The sequence below is a fragment of the Anser cygnoides genome, chromosome 1 (genome assembly GCF_040182565.1).
Source record: "Anser cygnoides isolate HZ-2024a breed goose chromosome 1, Taihu_goose_T2T_genome, whole genome shotgun sequence".
NCBI classification, from domain to species: Eukaryota; Metazoa; Chordata; class Aves; order Anseriformes; family Anatidae; genus Anser; species Anser cygnoides.
The window spans coordinates 58,122,039-58,145,344 of NC_089873.1; the positions used below are offsets into that span (position 1 = coordinate 58,122,039).

A 23,306-nucleotide genomic window follows, 5' to 3' on the forward strand; every position below is an offset into this window, starting at 1 on the left:
AATAATACCCACAGGCAGAGCTAGAGGAAACTACTACCCTCAAAGAGCTTAACATGAAGCATTTATTTCAAAGGGAAGCTTTGAAAAACTTACAGCTTTTCACTGCAGAGCACTTGAACAGAGGTGGTTCTGGTGCTTTTACCTCTTCAGCTTCACAAACCCAGTTGTTCGTTTGTTCACACACCGTTCAGTGGTGCCTGGCAGATAAAGGATGGGGAAGGGACTCGACACATCCAAGGTATTCTGGAAACAGCTGACTTGGAAGCTTAGAACCACTTAGGTTGCAAAAGACCCTTTTGAAGCCGAATTGGATTCAGATGCAGGCACTTTGAGGAATGGAACAGAAACCCACAGCCCTGCCTTTTCCCACGTGCAGCCTGTACTGATTAATTTCTCTGCTTTACCTCTCCAGAATAAGTTCCAGTGAGCTAGGGTGGAAAGCAGCGTTAACAGCTTGTCAGCTGTGCGCACAGACACCAAAGCTGCTTTGACACCGGTTGTTTTAACACCCAGGGCATTTTTGCTGCAGTAGTGCTTTAGCAGACACCTTCTGGAATGTGGAGAGGGAAGCACTTCACAGGAGGATGGGTATCATTTAGCTTCTGGCCTCCAGGAAGGCACTTGGTGCTCATTTTAAAGGCGAGGAACCTTGATGAGGTTCCTGCTGTTACAAATGAATTCAGTCAGTGGTTAGGCTGACACTCAGAATGTTCCTCTGGGCCTTCAGGTTTCAGGCAGAAACGCCTGCGAGGGGTTAAGAACACAAGCAGGTAAAATGGATAGCAGTGACAGGGACCAGCTGAGATCCCCGCTCCCACTTTGCACCCTGACAGCCTCTTAACCCTCTTCTGAATAGTAGCTCCTTATTTCAATTCTAATTCTTTTTACAGATATCACATTTAGACTTTAAAATAAACAAACAAAAACCCCAACAGCAGCACACGTGTAACATCAGTAAGATTCAGGTGCTGTGGAACCAGAGAAAAGAAACCCTTGATCTTGATGGGAAAGAGCGGGGATATTTCTGGTTTGACACTGGTGATCTGAGGTGTTACATTTCGTGATTCTACTCAGGGACTCCAACTTACTATTCAAGAAATACTCTTTCATACATAACTTTAAAAAAAAAAATCTTAAAAACTTAATCTGTATAACAAATCTGTAAATTCAGTCCCAAGGATAAATCATCTGTCTATTTACATTTGCCCTTTCTTTCAGCATTTGCTTGATGTCACGCAACTGTTGACTGAAGTACCGTTCCTTATGCCATTACAAGTTATTTACCTCCTTTGCAGTATCTGACAAACTTCTGAGAGCAGCAGAATGCTTTTCTGGTGACAATCTCATATCTCAACTCTACACGCAGCAGCCCCTAACTCAGGGATCATAATCTCAGGCCCACGGAAGTCATTCAGTCTTTCACAGCTGGTGATAGAGGCAGAAACTCCCGACTTAAGAGCTTAACCACATGACCACGTTTCTTTGAGATGAAGAAGGCTGCAGATCGCATGACACGAATCATTTCTATGAACTATTTCCAAACAGGGGAATTTGTAGAATACACGAGTTGTAGTCCCTTTAATTACTTTGATTTTGTGAGGTTTGGTCCGTCATGATTCCATTGCTGTCTCTGAATTGTTGCTGCTACTGCTGGCCAAGGAGCTGCAAGCTGCAGAGTTTGCCGCGCCAGCCAGAACAAGTCTCTCTCTGTTTCCAAAAACTTCATTCACTGCAACACAGGTAAGGCATTGCTTACTTGTTACTTTCCCAGAGAGAAGAGCATTACAGCAAGTATATAGCATGGCAAACAAATAGAATGGAAATCCTAACCTGATGCAGTTTCAAAGCTTTCCCCCATTACTCAGAGTAGAGATTTTAAGCTTACATATCAGAACAAGTCATCTCCCATGCATGATAATAAAAATCACAAGTTGTGTTATTTGTCCCCCAGAGAATCTCTACGTTTCCCTGTGCGTAACTCCTTTACTTAAGTACTGTGAAATGGATGAGTTTTGTAGAGCAAAACAGTTTAAATTATTTATTTCTGGTTTTAGTCTCTGGTTTCCACCAAGCTCTTAAAAGCCTTCTCAAAAAAAAAAAAAATCACATCACTGAGTTATATGCAACTAAGACAACTGATCAAAACCAGTCCTCAATTTTCTTCCTACAGGTACTCAGGAATGTGATACTTTTTTCTTTATGTTCCTGGTGTAAACAAGTATGACATCGGTATTATAAGAGATAAGGTATTACACTTCAGCTACAAGAAAATAATTCATGGCAAACACAGTTCTCCAAGATAGAAAAAAAATAACAAAACAACATTTTTAAGCTCAAAGTGTGAAAACATCTAGTCTTTGGGTACTTCATTAAAAATGTTAACCGACAGTTTCTCTCAAAACCATACTACATTACTCTATATACAAATACACTCTGGGGGTAGGGGGGAGAACATCAAGATTCCAGAAAATTATAATGTTACCTGCAGAAATGGTGCTTATATCCCAAACACGCAGCCCTTCTCGCTCTCCTCCAAAGGCAAAAACAAAGGGGAAGTCAGGGCAGCAAGCTGCACAGAAGAGAACACCCTGGGAAGGAGGAAGAAAGATTTTATTTATTTATTTATAAATATCATCTTAAAACAATTTTACCATCTGCGAATACTTTCACCAGGCAAGTTTTAACGAATGTAAGTTCTCTGTTTCTTGAAAACTGACTTTAATTTTGTGACTTTACAAAATTTTAAGAGCTGTTAATTACGAGTAATAAATCACATCTTCATCTTGAACCCAACAGATACACGCTGGAGCACCCCTAGTTCTAGTCCAGAACATGGTACCTAATTTTCAAGTCTAAGGCTTTGAAGCAGTTTGCCAATTACATCTTGAATTGAATTGTAACAAGAATTGCATTGTAATGAGAATGATTTACACAGAATACACAGATGGGATTTTTTTTCCCTAAAAGATGTTATGTAAAACAAGATTCAAGTTAGAAAACAGATTCAGCAGACAGTTTATATAAAAATCTTCTTGGAACCAAGAAATGAAAGTTACCATTTTCATATCCCTGGAATGGATTAAACTTGGTTTGTCTCCCAGGATATCCCAAATTTTCACATATTTGTCCGCAGATGATGTCACAAGGCACCCTTTGACCTGACTGCTCAGCTGTAGCCCTGGAAGATTAAGAATGCATGGCTGTGAGAGCATCACCGAATCACTGTTTCAGAGATGAAGATACATTTTAAAGTGAAATCATAGGAACAAACCTAAGGTTCTCCTCACACTAAGCTCTGTTCCAGCAAAAAGATGCAAGTAGTTATTAACAGTTTTATGTTACCACTGCTCCCTACCGGGAGAGAAGTAACAATCTTTTGAGAGCAAAATAACTTCATGCAGGTCTATTTTGTTTCTCGATCTAATGACAGTAGCAGTACGAAGTTGCTTCTTTCTGTTACTTCACCTAACCTGACTTCCCCAAGTAGTTTTTTCCTTCATTTGCCAAGGAACATCTCCGTAGCCATACAAGACGACGGGGCATACTCATATGATCTCATTTTAGGCACTTAATCAGGTGCTTCAAGTTGTGTTTTATAGCTCCTATACTGGCCAAAGTAGTCTAAAGCAGAGTGTGTGAAAACCTCCCCATGTGCCATACCTAGGTCACCACCAGACTGAATGTTGGTATAGAATAATTACGGATACAGAAGGTAAACATTACAGTTCATAGTCCTGGACCAGAGTCCATAGTTTCTGTCCTTCCTCACCCAAAAAGCACAGGGACTGTGTCCCAAATGAACAGACCTGTTTTGACATGTTTATTCTTCACAGTATTTGCTGTGAAAAGTTCACCATTTTTAAAGTCCGTCTCTTACAGTGGCTTCTCAGCACAGATTGTTTCACAGTCCAGCTACACATGATCACTACGCACAACCTTTTTTTTTTGTTTTTGTTAAGGAAGGATTCACTACCACCTCAGTCATATCAGTTGAAGACATCTTCCAAATAAGCCTTAGCACTGGGAACAAACACGATACACGCTCAACTTACCTGACACCTCTTCCTCGTGAGCCTTCAGAGTAAACAGCGGCTTATCAGAGCGAGCATCCAGACAGTACACAAAGCCATCCTCTGTGCTTGCCTAAGGAAACCACAATACTTTAAAAACAAACAGCTGTAGCCATTCATTTGAAGAAAGCTTCTACGACATAACACCCACCCTCTATTAAATCCCTGTAGTCTGAGACGGACTTACAGTGCTTCTCCGTCGGGCATGTAACACATAGCTCTGCACCTCCCAAGTCAGACTCCACAAGCCTGGTGCCTGAGCTGTTCCACGTATCTAAACTACACTGCACTGACATACGTGGAAGACATAATCCTGGTCAAATTTCTTAATTATATTTTGATTTGAAGACGTTTGCACTGCTAGGGTTGGTTGTAATGCTAGGCACTGAAATACAGAGCCTTGCATCTCTAAACCAACAGTTCAAACTTTCTGGAGCCACCCAGTAGCTGCCCAGTAGGCCTGTGCAAAGTTAGTGTGAGTACACTGAGAGAGATCTACATGGCAAACCCAACAGAACTGAGCAGCTGCTCTTGTGGGCTGTATACACAAAGCAACAGAGAACGAGGCAGATAACTGAGATATCAAAAAAGTTTTGTTTTTAAATTCTGTTCAAAAGCTTTATTGTAAAAATCTTGATAAAAACAAGCTATTTTTACTTTATACCAGGTAAGAGAACAGTGCCCTCTAGTGCTGATGTGAAACACTGAATCAGTATTCAGGATCTTAACTCTAATTAGCTACTTCTCAGCTGCAATTGCCTGGTTGCAAGAAATGTAACATTAACTACGCACAGGACAATATATCCCAGCCACTGAATGCTATGAGAACATAGCAAAGATGCCACCTCTGGCATGAAAAAGCATCAGCATCAATTGCTTTCACACTGTCACAACGAGAAGAAGATACCAAATAAGTAACTGATTTCTATATATATGTTGAAAAATCTACCTAAGAACAACCTCTGGCACGTTGTGTTTTGAAATAGGGAATGCTGGCAGCCCGACTCCCCATCAGCTCTATTATCCAATTCAGAAACATAAACACAAAGATACAGGCTAAACGAAACAGCCAACAGGCCAAGAAGAGAAGCATATATACTCACTAAGAAATTACAAGGTGAAAAGTGATTCCAAGTTACTCTTTCAACCTGACCACTAAACCGCCAGATTCGATGGTTATCTTGTGGACTTCTGCAATCATACAGCACAGCTGATCTATCAGGAAAACAGATAGGAAGGGGAAAAACAATAAAAATCACAGCAGAACGCTTTATGAAGTTTGTTTTACCACTGGCACCTATAGAAGGTACGTATAAACTACAATTCAAAAATTAAAATGGGAACTACTTCAATACTTAAGACTTCTAACTAAATAACAGATGTTGAAAACCTCTCAGATAAGCACAAGCTTTTTGCATAAGCTTCACAGTTGCACCTTGGTTACATTCAGTGGGGCTATGTGAGACTAAGCAAACAGAGCCCAGACTTGCTCAATACATTAGGTGCTTATTATATAGGAGACCATAATGCATATAAATGAATTATGAATGCGCTTTATTAAAGTCAACTAATTACTGTTCAAAAATAATGCTCTAATTCAGAAAGCAATTTATGATACATATACATTTGCAAACATGCTTTAACCAAAATAAATAAATAAATGAATAAATGTAAATTTGGTTAGGTAAATGCTAGTCTGAAAAGGAGAAGGAATAGATGGGAGTTAGCAGGTCCTCTGGGATTCTTTACAGACACGTGCTCAGGCAAGTGGTGGCAGAATCTGTCCAAACCAAAAAAGCTCCTGGATGCAAGCACAAGAAACGAGCAATGCTGTCACTCTTGCAACATCTCACTGCAACCAACATTCACAATGTAACTCATTCCCACTCTACCTTTAATTAAAGCCTAAGAAATGTGAGATCTAGTTTTCTCAGTTCCTTTACCAGGCATTTTCTAAAACTGTTTTAGTACATACAGAATTTTTTTATGGTCTAACTTTCAGGTTTTGAAAGCATCTGCCATCATTCACTGAATTGCCTGCAGTCCTTGGATGCTTTACAAGAGAAATCCACAAAGGCAGTCTACTAGTTTATGGACAATATACTGGTTTATAGGTGTGCATGGGATTAAAGGGCTAGCTAAAAAGGAATTGAGAAGCTGAAAGAAGCCCAAACGCTGAGACCATATTTTTATGGAAGAAAACAAAGGGGAAGAAAGTGGACAGAAGCAGGTTCCCAACAACAACGCAAGGTTTTTCTCCAATACTTTTACTGAAGCAGACGTAGCAACAGCATAAGACAAGCCAGAGAACATAAAGGCTTGGCCAAAGACCAATGAGTTTTTAAATACCTTAACACAAGGCAAAACCTTAAAAGCAGAATAAAAATTCATTTAAAATAAAACTCATGGTTATAGCACAAAATTAGAAGTTATCCCTGTGAGATGAGAGAACAGAGAACTTTTTTTGGCTGGCAGGATGTTTAAGTAGCTAGTCCAAGTGAGCAGACAAACCATTTCACAGCAACTCCAGGCTGCAATTACAGGATTGCCTGTTAAGTTTTGGCTATGGCACGCCTGTCAATAGGGGCTATGCAGAGCTGACTGGGACTTGAAAGCCCTTTATATCTCCAGTCTGGTCTTACAGTTTGGAAAAACATAGATAAGTTTTTGCAGGGATGAGCAGTGGCACACTCTTAATGCAGAAAATGCCAAGATGCCAAATTATGAAATAAATTCAGTTTGGAGCAGACACCTGGCACAGGAAATTGCAGTCCAGATGGTTAAAAGATTTAGCTTAGCTGAGAAAGAGGTAAGGAAAGCAGCATTTTGGCCACGTACAAACCTGGCTACATTAATGGAAAAAAATAATAACCTTGCTAAAATTTGGCAGTGCTACAAGCAAGTGAAAAAAAAGAAAGAAAACGTGAGACTTAATTCAATATTAATAGCCACTCTAAGTGTAACATTTGAAAATATTACCCTGACATACTTATCGTAAGATCCAGAAATAAGGGTCTGAGTTTCAAATGGATGAAATTGCAAAGTCTGGACCTAGATAACAGGAGATTTCATTAAAAAATAAGTATCGAGATAACACATACAGAGACTTCCTTTGAACAAAAATAGCAGACACACACACACAAAACAAACAATCAAACAAAAAACTCTCAGCACTTTCACCAAAAGAAATGAGATGATTAGTTCATTTCTGATGTACCTATTACTCTACATATATATATTTCCTAAATTATATATTTGGTAAAATTTATTATTTTAAAGCTTTCTTACCTAGAACACACTGTAAACAACACTCGTTTCTTTACACAAGACTTACAGTTCGACTTATGTTCAGAGATCTACTTTTTGTAGATTATAGCAGCACTATCAGATTCCCAGCCTTCAGGGCTCTTACACAAAAGGCATTTTAAAAAAAAAAACAAGCAAACAAACAACAAAAGCCTACTGCAAGTCTTCCCAAAACTTCCTTAAGGGTACGTAAAGTAACACTTTTAAAATCAAACACAGTGTTGTCTGCAAAAGCAACTAATTCAGAAATCTAAAGAATTCTGCACAGTTGGCTGGAAAATTATAGACCTGTTGTTCTAAGGGTTCACTACCAAGCAGCTAGTGAAAAAATGCAGTATTTTTCTCTCTGTTTTTCACAGTGGAAGACACATCGCAATTACTACATACCTTGTCTGTGTGTAGTGTCAGGCTGGCTGCTGCCTTACCGACAGACATATCCCACAAAATCACAGTGCTGTCAGCGGACGCACTTGCTAAAACGTTCCTGATAATGCATCAAAAGTGAAGTTCAAAAAAAATCTTTATACAGACACAAACAAATTGTGGTCAAAAGTCCTAAATACATACAGAGCCTGATTAAGCACACTGGTCTATGGCCTATGCATCTCAAGCCTAAGGGGTAACTTCCCTGAAGGTAATTCTAAGTTACAAGTAAAGACTACAAACAGACCATGTTATTTTAGTAAAATACTTATATTATAACACTGACATTTTTGCTTGCATTTCCCTCCCCACACCACTTAAAAATATCATTTAATGGGAGACTTTCTGAGCAAAGCAAAGTGAGAAAGGCTTTTAGCCACTTTGTTTCCTTTAACAGAAAGTTTTTTTAAACATTACCTACACAGCTTCAGTTTGTCATCATATAAGTACAGCTAAGAGCTGGACAAACCCATTTTTAACAAAATACTTTGCTCTCCGGTATCTGAGTGTTATATAATATAATTGTATATAAGTATATATATTCATTATTCATGTATATTCATTATATATTCATGTATATATATTCATTATATATATAATATAATTGTATATAAGTAATAAAGACCCAACACTGTACACCCATCCTACAGCGTTCACAGGAACCACTAACATTTAACAGTTAGTTTACAGACCCCACATTTCAACTTAAATTTGATCAACTGTGTCAATAGCAATAAAAGTTTTTAAGTTTAATCAGAAGAAACTCAAAACATTCCTAGAGCTTGTCAAAAACACTCTACAACCACTGCCACTGCATTTAAAAAACAGATCTATAACCTCAACATGCTGCCCCTGCTTGAAACTGCTCTTCTTCCACGTTCCCCCCTGCAAGGAAGTGTTTCTGACTGAGAGACCTAACAATCTCCTGGAAAAACTGTTCTCCCAAACAATGTTTCAAGAAAAAGTTACAAAAATGCATAGTGAAGGCTATGAGAATATGTTACATTAATGTAAGTACCATTAAGACCTACAGGCAGACAGTTATTTATAGAGAGCTGTCACAGCATGTCTTGCTTAAAGAAGAAAAAAAAAAAAGCATTCAAATATAAGCAGCTCCAAGGAGTTCTTTGTTTCAGCCCATGAGGCTCCCATTTCAAAGGCTGCTTTTATTTCTTGAAAGATCTATCGGTATCAATGTGTTCATAACTCTGTATATTACTGAATTATACATTCCAGACACTTTAATTCTTGTAGCTGTAATTTCTGTGATTTGTCTCTATATTATCACAAGACAATCATTTCCAGATAGCATGAAAGCTACTCTTTTGTCAGACGGGTAGAATGAACAATAACTAACACACTCTGCTCCTATGCATAATTGAAGAACAACAGACTGCACTGTAAATTAAGGGTGAAGCCTATGTATGTTTATCGTATGTCTATGTGGGTGTTTCCTCCTTTGTCTAAATAGCAAGGAACTTTAAGTAAATGCTGATACCTGTTGATTGGAAGCATGCAGAATTGACTTTGTGCATCTTCAGAGACATTTATGACAGCAGGAAAAAAAAAAACAGACTTATCAGTCTGTATCTGACTGGTACAGTTTCAAGGCCCATTCTGAAGATCCTTTGACAGCTGAATCGTTAAAAACCACCTAAGCAATAACAAGTGGCATCTTTATTTCCATCAGCACATCGCCCTTGACCTCTCCCCCAGGATGGGCCAGCTTTGTGTTGCTTCAATAGCACCACTTTATTGCTAGCTCGTTCAGGCAACAGAGAATTCCCAAAAGCCAGAGTCATTTCTATAGCTGTGCTGTCAGGGCTTTCACACTGGTTTCTGTTCACAGCTCTAGGGCAAAAGGCAGAGGGGAGAGAAAAAAAAACCAACAACACAAAAAAACACAAAGTACAGCAAGGACTTCCTTCTATAAAGCTACTTCCACCTGTTGAAATGGTGTTTTAGGTCATTGGCAGATTGGCACAGATCAGGGCAAACCTTGTGCTATTCCAATTTGTCCATCTGAATTAAATGTAGCTGATCTATTGAATGGCTTGGACACCCCTTAGCCCTGCCTTCACCTGGACAACTTGCAAATAAAAATGATCTGCAGCAATATATACATATTAAAGAAATTAACAGAAATAATAATTTAAAAAATAGCTTTGAAAAATAAAAAGGGGACAGGTATTTCTGAGAACTGATTCATTTCAGCCCTGCTTCCAAGTTCAGTGTTATACTACATAAAGTTTTGAATTTGTGAAAAAAACATGCCTACTTAAGTATGCTGATTTGTATCCAGCCATTGCTATTGACGTACTCGTTTACCTGCTTTGTTTGTTCCATGAAAGATCAAGCACAGCATCAGTATGTCCTTCCGCCGTTCCTTCTGCAGATAAATTCTGTATATGCAGATACAACATCAACAGGCTTTAGAATGCTACACCTTCAACGGAAATCAAACATTAACAGGAATTCCTTAAATGCCTGCACAAATAACTGTATTTTCTCTTACTTGCTGCAACAAGGCTTTTGGTAGAACTGCGCCTGCAGTACCTGCACTTCTCCTACTCCAAGTCTACTGCTCCATCCACAGCAGGAGAGCTTACAGAACCAATAACTCCCTTCAGGCTATAGAAGAAATTTCATTTTCACCAGTTAATGTGCAGCTTCTTCAAATTTTTTCTTAATGCTCCTGGCAGTTTCCTCTCTCTCCTCCCAATCAACCGCACTTTTGGTCCTTGTAATTGCCAGCTCCTGCAAATTCTAATTTAAAGTGGTTAAGCTTCGAAGGAGTCTTCCAGGACAGCAACTGGAAACCACCTATAAGTCACCCCAATCTTTTTCTGTTCTTTCCTCCAGACCTTATTTATCCATACACAGGGCAAACAGCTTTTCAAATTGAGGTAACATTCATGAATGATTACCTTCAACAGCAATTCTAATAACTCAAGGATTTTCAGAAGCAAGTTTCAAAGAACAAATTCCCTTTCTTGGGGTATTTTTTTCTATTTTTTCTAAAATGAGAATGTTTGAGAGCTCAAGAAGTAAAACCCCTTCCCAACTACACACAGCGTGTTCTACAACTGACTAACACTGAAGTGCCCCTTTGAGAAACTATGATTAGCTATATATCAAGTGTTCACATCCGTATTTACTTTAAAGAATCTTTAAGTACTTTATGAAGAATCTATTATAAATAAATTATAGAAGATTAAGTTATGCTATCTTCCATACTTGCTCTACATACCCAAGAATTCGGACAAATCACCAAGGCACACACAGGTCTACAACGAGGGTAGGATTCAGATCACAGAACTTGGCATCGAGTCGAAACCTACGCCTTACTCTTTCGTAATTAAGGTTTTCTCCGCAGCCCACTAAAAGAAACTCAGCCATTCTCCGGGCGTGTCTCTATGCATTCACCCTAGATAATCTCGATGACTACCTTAAAACATGCTTCAGTTTTAGATGGATAAAGCTAACAGAGGTGAATCCTGACTAACAGTGGTTTATTAGAGTAAACCCTGTCCTTTATTGCTCAACGCCTTATCAGCTCTCTAAGTCATGGGAAAATAGCAGTTTCAGCCTCCTGTATACTACCCTAACATTATTTTCTGTAACCTGTCTAGACACCATCTTTCAACATGACAGTGGGAATTAAACCAGACTACCTACGGTTTTATATTTTTCATTGTAGGAAAGAAGTAATAACAACATTATCCTTGCTCTACGTTTCTTCCATTTAACCAATACTTACTTTTTTTCCTTTCTTTTTCTTCTTTTTCTCTTTCTTGTTGCCAAGAGAAAAGACTGGTTCTAAGCAGTCCACTATATCGAGGTCCCAAATATCAATAACTGGGGTCATGTTACCCACTGCAACATAATTTCCTACACAGAAAAATGCAAAGGCAACCATTTTTAGTTATAAAAACAGTGCATCTGGCAACCCAACTGTTGCTGCTTTCTTTGATTAGGTAAGATTTATGTTTACATGCCAGAATTTTCTATCTGAACGTTTTTGGTGATTAGAACTGACAAGAAGTGGTTTAAAAATACTGACAGCAGATATTGCCAGAAAATTCTGACTTGCTCGTTAGTACACTTCCCCTTGAGTACAAGTAACTTTTTGAAGAAGACATATAAGGCACCACATGTAAGGAACACAAAAAAAACAACACTCTACGTGATATGGAAAAAATCTGTAAAAACAGGAAAAGGGTTACTAAAAACATCAGTATATATAAATCTCATTGTGTTTTAAAGTTAACCAACTGCATTGGCCATAATGAGTTTAACAAAAGCAACCTTTCATTTACAAATGTAAAAAAAAAATCAGATTAGAGAAGAGCTTGTTTTGGTCTGTTAATTAACAATAACTATTTCTAATTAAACCAGTATTTTAGTCACATGACTTGTTATGCCAGCAGCACCAAGATTAAAACTGTTACACAGTTTTTCCCTCTTAACATCTTGGGTTTATTTCTTAGTCCCACTGGAGAAAACTACCTAGTAACAACATGACAATAACATACTTTTCAAGTAAAAAATACTCTTACTTGACAATTACAGTATCCTTTGTCATTTACCTGATGATTCATCAGGATTAGGATCAAAATTCAACCACTCCAAACTTAGAGGGTAAGCAGGCAAGATAATATCATGATGTACATAAAATGAGTCTTCTTCGTGATTATAAACTGAAAAAGAATTAGAGATATACATGGCATCAGTGAAGAGGAAAACCTGCCAACTTATAGTTCACTTCTAAAGAAGGAAGATGTGGCAAACACTAAATTCCCAAGGTGATCTGAAATGCAAATTTGCGATGCGTTCAGAGTTTCAACGCAGAGGCCAGAGCCTCCAAATACTAATGTTATGGCTCACAAAATTAAACATAATGAACTAACATTCACCTGCATACTTTAGATAAGGAAGTGACAAGTTCAGCAAAATTTAGACAGTTTGTTCCTAACTTTCCACACTACTTTGTAAGAATCACTTCAAAATAAATGCTCTGTACTATCACCATTTTCTACACGAGGAGACATTAATGATGGTTTAAACATTAATTTTACAGAATCAGTAATTAAAAAAATGAAATAAGTCTAGATTCAGTCACATGGGAAATCAGGGTAGAAGACAAACAGTTTTCACACAGTAGGGAGCCGAAGACTCCAAAAACCAACCCCCACTCCCTGTTCTACACAGCCACATGGAACAAACGGGCTGGGCAAAACCTATTTCCTAGCTTCATTGTAAGGAACAAATCCTGTTACTTACCGTGGACCTCCAAACTACAGTAGTCTTTATCAACTCTGCCACAAAGGACAAGATTGTCACTGGATTTAATCAAAAAGTCTTCCTGTTCATATTGATCCTGAAGAGTGAAAAGGAGAGGACAACAGATGTAAGCAAGGCACGTACACACACACACGACTGCACAAGTACAAAAGGCTGAATCAGTAATATTTTCTAACCAGAATTGAAAGCACTCGAAAACCAACGCCCTGCAGCCCACCCACCCAAAAAAACATCTTCTGATGGTAAATGCAGAAAGGCAGGAACCAGGCTCCACCGTGGGGATACTGAGTAGTTGTTATGCAGGCTGAAGGAGCATTTATGCGGACCTAGCTGGATTTAGAGAAATGTTTAATTACTAAACATGAAACCATCTCTTGAGGCTACCACGATGCAACCCGTTGCTGAAACGAAAATCACCACCGGGGGCCCACATTTATTTCTTATTTCCCTTGGGCTCTCATGCCTGGGGCATTTATATAATGTAACACAGTTTCACACAATAAGCACACTGTGGCTGCTCTTCACGCACAGGAAGCAATTCCAAGAGCATTAACGCGTTGTCCACTTTCTGGAAAATATTTCCAGAAAAGTGCTGCCTGCAGCTATACTGGGCATTCAGCTGCACCAGAACAGTAGCCTCCATCCAATTTCCATTGTTACTGAGGAATGGAAGGCATTCCGGGAATTTTTCTTAGTGGAAAACTAAGAACTGTACGTAAAAGTCAGTAATCTTACACAGACCACCGCCCTTCAAATATACAACACATACAGGACCTTTTGGCTTTCAAGTTGCAAGCTTTTAATAATTTCTTTTTTATTCACTCCAAGCATTTTTTCAATATTTGAATTCTACTGGGTATTGCAATTCTCTGAGTTAGTCAAGTTAATGCTGTGCAGTGCTTGGTCCTCAACAGCGGTGGTAATAAACACCAATAACATAAAATGTATGCTGGAGAGTACAAAAAAGTATTCCGAATCTGTGGAAAGGATTTGAGCATAGAGGGATGAGAAAAGGGAGCTCCCCTTTTCTGTGTATGGAAGAAAGCCAGCTTTTCTGACACAGAATAAATAGGATCATGGAATATTCCGACTTGGAAGGGACCCACGTAGCTCACGTTCTCCCAGGGCAAGCACCTCTGACTATAAAACCCCTTTCAAAGCGTTTATCTTCTCTGCTGGTACATGCGAGCAAGAAAAATCACCAATGGCTCAGTGGAACACACGTAAAACATACAGTGCCCCAAAATGAATGTAGCAAGTGAACTCGTTTTAAAGATGCACATATACCTTCCTCCCTGAGCTTTGTTATGGTATGTGAAGCCACCACAACAACTTCTCGTGTGATATCACACGTTTGACAAGGGTCCCTTACAAACAAACTGGACATTGTGCCAGGAGCCTACAACTAGTCTTACCTTTCAATTTTGAAAGCTTTGTGAAGAATCTAAAATAGTACAGAAACTACAGCTACCAGAAAAAAAACAGAACCTTTATGCTTAGCAAAGGTCTCAAAAATTCACCTACCCCACCCCCCTGCCCCAGATGATCACAGTCCTTGCAGCTCTCTAAATTATATTGTCTCTTCGCATGAAGCCTCTCCTTCTAACTGACTTCTGTAGCCTCTCCCTGTACATTAATTCAGACAGCAGTCACAATCCATCTTTCTAAATTAAATTGCTGGATGTTCTTTGAAGTCTCTCCATATCACTTCTGAAGAAGCACCCCACATTCTAGGTAAGGCAACACCACTGTTACATACAGTGGAAGGATTACCTCGTGCCTCACACACTGCATCTCCATTTACCACAAAAAGACAAAGAGGCTGCGCCACAGGACAGCGCTGACACTCAGCCTGTGGTAGACTACAGCTAGAGATGATTTCTTCCCCTGCAGAGCTCCTACGAAGCTCCTGCCAGGATGTTCCCCATCTGATATTTGATGGAAACTGATACAGGCAGAAATAGGCGATTATGCTTTAATTGATGCTTATTTAACGGGGATGTGTTTCTTCAAGACATAGCCCTAATATAACACGATTACTTTTCTTTGTAATCCTGTTTTCTAAAATAGCCTGGGTCCATCTCAGCTTGATTTCTTCCACAAACTGGCGGAAGATGTAAGAGGCTTGTAATCTCACAAGTCGTCTAATTTTGGTCATTAGTGACCTGCGATGCTGAAACTTTTTATTTCTTCAAGCACTTTCTGTGTCCTATCAGAGAGCTGACAAGCCACTCCACGTACGGAAGTACACATCCTAAATCATGAGCCAGTTCACCTTAACATCTGACTTAAAGGTAAAAAGTGCACAGAAAGGGGGCTGCACAAAGTAGCCTTAAAAGGAAAAAATCTGTCTGAGCAAAAACCTGGCAAGCCTTTTAAAAGTGCTGCAAGCACCTAAGACCCCAAGGCAGTCTGGCAGAGAATTAGACTTAAATGAATTCTAAGCTAATGCTGTTTAAGATATTTAGCATTTGTATAGTACTTACAGTGTTTTTTAGAGTGATGTAAGGATCCTGATCATTGCTCCCATACACTGCCAGCCCAGCTAAAGTCTCTCCGAGCTTTCTATCACCTAGATGGGAATTTCAGAACATTTCTTACATGTGTCAACGACAGGTGAAGTTAGACGCTCCTGTACCGGTACCTGTATTGCAAAATATCAGGAGTGGGCTAAATGAACTTCCAAGTCCCAAACACGAGGAGAACCTCAGTAAGCTACATTGCTTAGTGCTTTCAGGGACTCTTGCTGCTGTGCTCCGGCACTGCAGCAGGGGGTGTGACAGCCTTTCCAACGCTGCTCAGTTCTTGCATCAGGGAGGAGGACACTAAACTGTTTCACTCACTAAATCACTTCCTAAACTGGGACGAGGAAACAATTCAACACGTGAATTTCCAGCACTTGAAACTCTGTAGTTTTAGGGTACTCATGCCTCAAGTACCACAAGAGCTGAAAAGGTTCCTCATTTGCAATGCGTATCTGACATTTAAAATTTCTCTTACCTGTGTCTTCCTCTTCATCATACTTATCCAAATCATATTCAGCCAGTTCATCGTCAGTCAGCTTTTCGGAGGTTTCCTCCTGGTCTTCATTTTTGGGAGAAGACTCAGCTCTTTCAGCAGTGGCAACGTCCATGCCATCTGCCGTCTGGCCCTGCTCATCTTCATCGCTATCATCAGCACCTTCCCTGTTTAAAGACAGACATCCCCTGAGGAAGCAACACGGACTGGATGCTTCCAGGAAATCATTCAGCGGATTGGCAACAAGATTTCAGCACGCAGTCCTGGCTGCTCACATGGATTTCCAGTCTTTATGCCAATAATTTGGAAACCTACTCAACTCCTTTCCTGACTTCTCCCAAAACAGAAGATGTCGTTATTCTCAGGCTGATAGGGAAAGTTTTTTCTTGCACATTTTCCTGACAAAGCATGGCATAAGTTTTGTTTGGTGGAACTAAACTGAAGTGTGTCTAGATCTCTTTCTCTTGCCTTTCCTTGTGGATAATTCAGTTTCTGTGAATGCTTGCAAGGAATTCAGCAGAAGGCGCGCACAGCAGACGCTGACTGAGGGCCTAAGGCGGACGTGCCAGGCCTCTGAGTGCAGCACGCTCCACAGGAGCTCAGCCCTGCCGAACGCAGCGCGTGCTGCCCTCCTGCACACAGTCCCCAGGCAGCAACCAGCCAAGGTGGCTCCCACAGGTGGGGGGACCAGGTGATCTTGGAGGTCTTTTCCAGCCTTAATGATTCTGTGATTTCTAAAGCAAACACCAGATGTCTGTTTAGTAGAAGCACTTTGTGTAACAGTGTGAGAACTGGAAACGAGATAATCAGAGATCCTAAATTCAAGCCTGATTTATGACCTTTGCCCGGGAAAAGAAAAAGCGGTCAATGTCATAGGACCATCAAGGCTGGAAAAGGGCCTTCAACATCACCTGGTCCAACCACCCCCTCGCTGAGGGTGCACTCAGCTCCCTCACCCAAACCACCGATAAAGACGTTAAAGAGGGCTGACCCCCCCGTTAACCCCTGGGGCACGCCACCGCTGACCAGACGCCAGCTGGATGTCACCGCGCTCACCACCACCACCCCCCGGTCCCGTCCGTGACCACCGACGGGCGCCCAGCCCGCCCCGTGCCCACGCCCCCCCCCAGCTCACCTCAGCCGTTCGCGGGCCTCCCCGACGAGGCGCCGGAGCTCGTCGCGGCTCAGCTGCACCTGGGGGGGGACACGGGGCCGTTAGGGGGGGGGGGGGCGCTGACGCTGAGGGGGGGGGGGCGCTGAGGGGACCGGGGGGGCGCGCTGAGGGGGCGCTGAGGGGACCGGGGGATCCCGCCCCCCCCCCCCACCTTGTCCGGCGTCTCCTTGGCAACGCCGCGTCGCACCCAGGCTGCGCACGGCACCGGGCAGCTCATGGCGGCTCCGCGTGCGGGACCGGGGGCGCGCGGGGGTGACGTCACGGGGGGGGGGGGGGAAGGAGGAGCGCGGTGGCGTCATCGCAGAGCGCGCGCGGGGGGGGCGGGCAGAGGCGGGGAGGAGGGGCGGCGTAGGGGGGGTGCGTGTGGAGGGGGCTGTGAGGGGAGGTGCGTTGGGCGTTAATTAGCGACTCTGTGAAGGGCTGTTGTTAATTGTTCGCTGCCCAGCTCCCCGTGCAGTGCTCCGTGCCCCCTGAGCCAGCCTTGTGTTTACGGAAGCACCGCCCAGAGGGGGCGCACACGCGATGCTTCCCTCCCTCCACACGCGCGGTCACAGAGCAGCAGGGTGCTGTGGGGGCGCTCCGCGGCCGGCGTGCAGAAAATGAGGGGAGGGGAGAAAAAAGGGTAGGAAAGCTGCACAGACGGCCTGCCGAGCTGCAGTTATAGGAAATAACTTCTCTTTTGAATCACAGAATCATTAGGGGTTGGAAAAGCCCTCCAAGATCATCTGGTCCAACCCTCACCCTACCACCAATGTCACCCACTAACCATGTCCCCAAGCACCACGTCCAACCTTCCCTTGAACACCCCCAGGGACGGTGACTCCACCACCTCCCTGGGCAACCCGTCCCAGTGCTTGACCACTCTTCCACGTTTCCTCTGGAGTTGTGCCTGGAATCTCTCTCAGACCCATTTCTTAGCCTCTAATGAGCAGAGGTGATTTTCATCCTGAGGCACCTCTGCAAAGTAAGGCAAGACTTGATAGCAGCGACTTTCACTGTTTCAGTTTAGTCACTGATTCTGGTGTCAGAGCCTTCTGCCTGTCTGACGAGAAAAGCACTGAAACAGTGTCCCTAATTCTGGATCCACTTATGGAGAATTTGAGGCATTTGACCCATCCCAACCTATCTGAGGAGGCAAGTGCTGGGTAGTTCTCATCCACAGGAAATGTGTGTCCCTGTCTTGTTCCAGGTGTCATCATGAAGGTTCAGCTAGGTGAAGGTACCTGGCTAAGCAGAGCAAACTTTTATTCTGGCATGGACTTACCAAGCAAAGAAAAGCAGGGTCAGTAGGAAAAGTCAGTAGGAAAAAATGGCTCCTCTGAAGGGAAGTGCCAACTTTTTTTTTTTAGGGTATGTGTCAAGGTGCTCGGAGAGTATTACCTTCCACACTAAGTAAGGGTGGAGGAGAGAGGAGACCTGAAGAGATACAGAAGCCACCGGTGCCAGCAAGCTCCCCAATACTTATTTGAAAACTTGCAGAAAGGGTGCTCCAGAGTCCAAGGCTCTGCAGAGACCTTGAAATACCTTGAAACTGTCAGAGACAGTGTAAGCATGTCTAGTATGGCAGCTGGAAGGTACTACAAGGCCATGAGAAGGTTCATACTACAAATCATACAGGCTGCAAGCAAGAAAACAAAGGGAATTTTATGTGTTTTGAGAGAAGCAGGCTTGTTGCTGTGGTTCAGCTCACCTCTTCAGATGAGACAAGGGTAAAGGCACTGATACACTAACACTCAAAAAAAAAAATCTTCTCTCAAATGAGCTGAAAAGTATGTTTTGCAGTCCCAGAGATGCTGAACAGCTAAAAGGGAAGTCACAACATCAAGAAATCCTCTAACTTTGGACAGACATAAAGAAGTGCTTACGAGTTGCTTTCAAACACCAAGGGCAGCCACAAAAGTCCTCAAGGTTACCTTTTGATTCTCTATTTGCATTCCCTGGGTGATTCTCTGAAATGAAGAGCATGAATTGGAGGAAACCAAAGGAAGATCAGATCCCAATAGGGCAGCATCTTGTCAGGGGAGACAACATACCCTGCTTGCACACAGCAGTGTAGCCTGGAGGGAAGAACTCTGATAGCTAGGCACAGGTAAGTTTTCAGGTGGTTGAAACAAGGCCGCTTTGGTTTTCTTTCATCTAAGATCTCAAGGTCTTGTCTGGGAGATAACCAACCTCCCCGCTTTAGAAGATAACTCATTCTTGCGCCAAGGCTTATTCTCCAAAATCTTAGGTTTTGCTTACCTTTATGGAATAAACTGGATCTGTTATTTATCCATTAATTTACTCTTATTTTTTATTGCTTATGGAGCATCTGTTTCCCCAAAATGTGCCCTAAGAGTTGATACAACTCTTACAAACGCACAACTACAACTCTGTAAATGATACAACACACTAGGGCTCCGCTAGTAAAGGAAAGTCAGTAAACATATGGGTATGGGAAAAACCAACTGGCAGTGCTCCAGGTGCTGTGACTCTGCCAAGATATGCAAGTTTTACTTATAATTGTTGTTCTCACAGCCGGCAGGGAGTGGTGCCTGTGTGCCTTCGTGTCAGCGTACACATGGGTGAGCACTCGGAGGAGAAGGGGTACGTGCGAGTGTGCCGGGGCACCATCACATCTCCGTGGGCAGATGCACTCGTAAAAACACCAGAAGACTCCCACCCCTCCAGCTGTGCTGCACCACAGCAGTGAGGGGAGATGCTAGGGGCTGTATTTGTCTCAATGGTGGGGCGTATTTGCTACTTCAGTGTCTAAGAATATTGCCCAATATCAGCTGCTTCAAGTATTCATGATTTCAGGAAGAGACCCTTTTTTTTTTTTACAAGCTTCTGGGCTTGTAGGGCAGAGGGGTTGGGAAGCTCCAGAAAAGCAGAGAGGCAGTGGGGCTGTGCTGTGTACAGCAGCATCCTGGGCTGCCAGGCTATCTGTGCAGATTTGTGGATGTCATCTTTGTAGCAAAGCTTGGAGATAGACAGCCCACCTCTTACTCTGGAACAACAGCCCCCTTGAAACATTCTTTAAAAAAAAAAAAAAGTAATCGAAGAAGCTCTCATTAAAATATAAAGCTCTCTTGACACGGAAAAGTTTGGCTGATACTGCTACACACCTACAAATATGCCTGTATAAGCCACTATGCAGTTTTCTTAAATTTGTTATTTCTGAATGGCTTAAATGATAGTGTTACTTTCTAAATAATCTAATTTAAGCTGAGATATACAATGATTTTTTTGTGTGTGTTACACAGATGCCTCTGCTGCTTATGCCCCCAGTAGACCTACATCAAGCACTTCAGACAGACAGTGGTCTCCTGTTTGGACAATACCGGAGGCTCCTCTTGGGTAAGCCTTGCTGTGTGGCACTGGTGGTTTAAGACATCGCTGCCCACTTCTGCCTTGTAGAGGAGAAGACACAGCAGTGGGCAAGACTGTCCTAAACCTTAATTATTTTAGTGAATGTGCGCCAAAGCCCTCAGTTTCTACATGTTAGGGTTGTCCAGAAAACCTACAAAAAATGTGAACTGGCCGTAGCAGAAACACAGATGATTTTGCAGAAAATGTAGAGCAATGTTGTTAATGGGTATGTCTGAACTTCTCTATTTTCTCAGGGAAGAGTTAACTCAGATGCCCAGAAATAATACTAAATTGCGCCAGTATCGATATTCTCCTTGGGAAAGGAAACAGACCAGACCAATTTGCTACAAGTGAAGCTTGCTTTGCTTTTTTTCCTAGTGAATGACACTGGGGAGGAAGGCAAGGGGGCCTACATCTGCTACTAAATTTTGATATTTGTAGTCTTGCCACCTGTCGTTACCACACTCAGCTCCTGGACGGCTGGGCTTGCAGAGCCTGCAGGCACCTGACTGTGCCAGGATCCTGGTCTGGAGCCACCCTGTCGCTTGTAGCAATGTTTAACTCACATGACTCACATGTATGGATTTTTCCTTCTAGGCCATACTTGAAGGGATATTACCATTTTTTGCCTCCTGGATCAACTTGTTTTGTAATAATCTGATACATTATAAAGGAAGGATTTGATTCTAAATCCACCAAAACTTACAAGGTACAATTAAATTTAAAAGTTAAAAAAAAACAACACTCAAATAAAAAGATTTTTTTTTAAAGCTTGATTTTACTGTCATGCTAGAATTAATCATTTCCCTCTATTTACTTCTGAATTCTCCTTGATACCCATTTGGCACTTAGTTGTATGCACTTACAGCAATACTGCATAACAAAGCAAGCTCCCAGACTTTCGGGTCTTCACAAATCCAAACTGGCTGGCTACCACACATCTGCAGATGCTTGATTTTAAGCACCATGGCACTCCATTCCCTTGTCTTACAAGCAGTTTTTTTTTAAAAGATCAAGGCTCAGACAGAAATTTTTGGAAACAGCCTCCATGTCACTTCGTCAGAGGCACAGTGGCCTTACTGACAGCAGTGAGTGGGGAGAAAAAGCACCAAAAGTTCCCGATGCAAAACACTGGACACAGGTAGTTTCTGAGAGATGCTTCTTGGGAGAGCCCCCACAGTCCTGCCGCTGTCTGAAGTACACCGAGAAACACCTGAGCAGGAGAAGGAACAACAAAAACACTCACAGCAGCCATTGTCTAGGCTAGAAAACAATGGAATTTTTATTGAACAGAGATGGCTCATAGACACGCTCCAGAGAGTTCCACCTGCTGTTCAGCAATACTCATTGCCATCTGATAATAACCTATGGGGGCAGCTGTATAAAATAGGAATAAAATACCAAATTGCTATATTCATTAATAACTTTGCCTTCCAAATACAGAACTGTATGTTATTTAAAGTCTGAAAATAGACTACAGTTGTTAGCATTTAAACCAAACCTTTATGATAACAAATATACAAAAAGGCAGTCAATATATTAAACATTTAAATCAATAGCATACATTTCTCAGAGGTAAACATTGAGCAAACAAAGCCACCAATGATGTTCAGAAGTCAGGTAAAAGTTTTAAGGTCAAGCTCCAAACACTGTAGCTTTCCTAAAGCCATAGTGGTATTACACTTGCATCTAGCCCCTAAATTGAAAACTACATAGCATGAACATTTGAAAATACGACATTTGCTATCCGACAGGAAATTGGAAGTTTCTTCAGTCCTCGTTGTATTTATATTAAAGCACCTGCGGAGACAGAGGGCAGTAGGAGTTAAGCAATTTGCTTTGCTAGGTCGAGGTTTTAGTTCTGGTACAGGTGAGGGCAACAGCATCCTCACATCAGACACAAATTCCAGCACTGATGGAAGAGAAGTATTGCCTGACAGATAAACTGCGTGAAAAATCAGCCTTGCAGCTTGCATGAAACAGCATGGGATTTGCATACCTGTCTATTTGCTGAAAGTCTGCGCTATTTCTACTGCACAGAAAGAAGTCTCCTTCAGTAGTTGATCTAATGCCTGAGTTTGAAAGCTTGGGATACATACATACGGTCAAAAATAATGTGACAAATTTACTACCAATAAAAACGTGTTTTAATGCCAACAACTGATAAAAGTTCATATTGCAATATTGCTCACAACATAAATGTACAATTTGCACAAAACATGGCTCTTCAACATGAATATTTTGCAAGCTACAATATATATATATATAATATGTATAATTTCTTTCCTTAAAGAATTATATGCTGGAGTGCATGCAGAGAATTTCAAAGCAGTAACACAACAGGAGCAATCACTTGTTTACGGGTTACTGAAACCATTCAATACGAAACACCGGGATATTAGATAAGCAGACAGACAGATAAGTAGATGTACGGACACACTGCTTTTTCGCAGGCCTTCCCATGTTACACAAGAAGCGCCGGTTCCTTGTAAGCTCAGGTTCCTGCGAAAGACTGATCCAAACCGGGCTCTGAACGTCCCCCACACTCTTCAACCATCTGAAACCACAAATCACTTCTGCTGGAGGTGACAGCAAAAGAGGCACTTGTCCTTTAGCCAGGAGCGGAGCCAAGCGATCTTCTCCATGGATAACACCTGTTC

At 41.7% G+C, this 23,306-nt stretch overlaps 1 protein-coding gene across 1 annotated transcript; it reads right to left on the reverse strand.

Annotated features, from left to right (window-relative positions):
• Positions 1-44: 44 nt before the first annotated feature.
• Positions 45-17,558, reverse strand: PWP1 (PWP1 homolog, endonuclein). The gene is made up of 15 exons (XM_066997039.1): positions 17,447-17,558; positions 17,257-17,315; positions 16,104-16,288; positions 15,590-15,675; positions 13,083-13,179; positions 12,389-12,499; positions 11,560-11,690; positions 10,128-10,201; positions 7,764-7,860; positions 7,060-7,121; positions 5,174-5,285; positions 4,053-4,143; positions 3,057-3,178; positions 2,483-2,588; positions 45-1,729 (listed from the first exon to the last, which is right to left on the reverse strand). The coding sequence occupies exons 1-15, from the start codon at positions 17,510-17,512 to the stop codon at positions 1,611-1,613; spliced, it is 1,518 nt and encodes a 505-aa protein (XP_066853140.1). The 5' UTR covers positions 17,513-17,558; the 3' UTR covers positions 45-1,610.
• Positions 17,559-23,306: the final 5,748 nt, after the last annotated feature.

Bases quoted from the DNA above. Each gene is read 5' to 3' on its own strand.
- PWP1 (XM_066997039.1), bottom strand. From the start codon at position 17,512: ATGAGCTGCCCGGTGCCGTGCGCAGCCTGGGTGCGACGCGGCGTTGCC. The intron at 10,202-11,559 runs GTAAGTATTGGT...CTGCATATACAG, and splicing joins AGAAAAAGAAAGGAAAAAAA to AATTTATCTGCAGAAGGAAC. The intron at 4,144-5,173 runs GTGAGTATATAT...TGGTTTCCTTAG, and splicing joins TTTCACCTTGTAATTTCTTA to GCAAGCACAGAGGATGGCTT.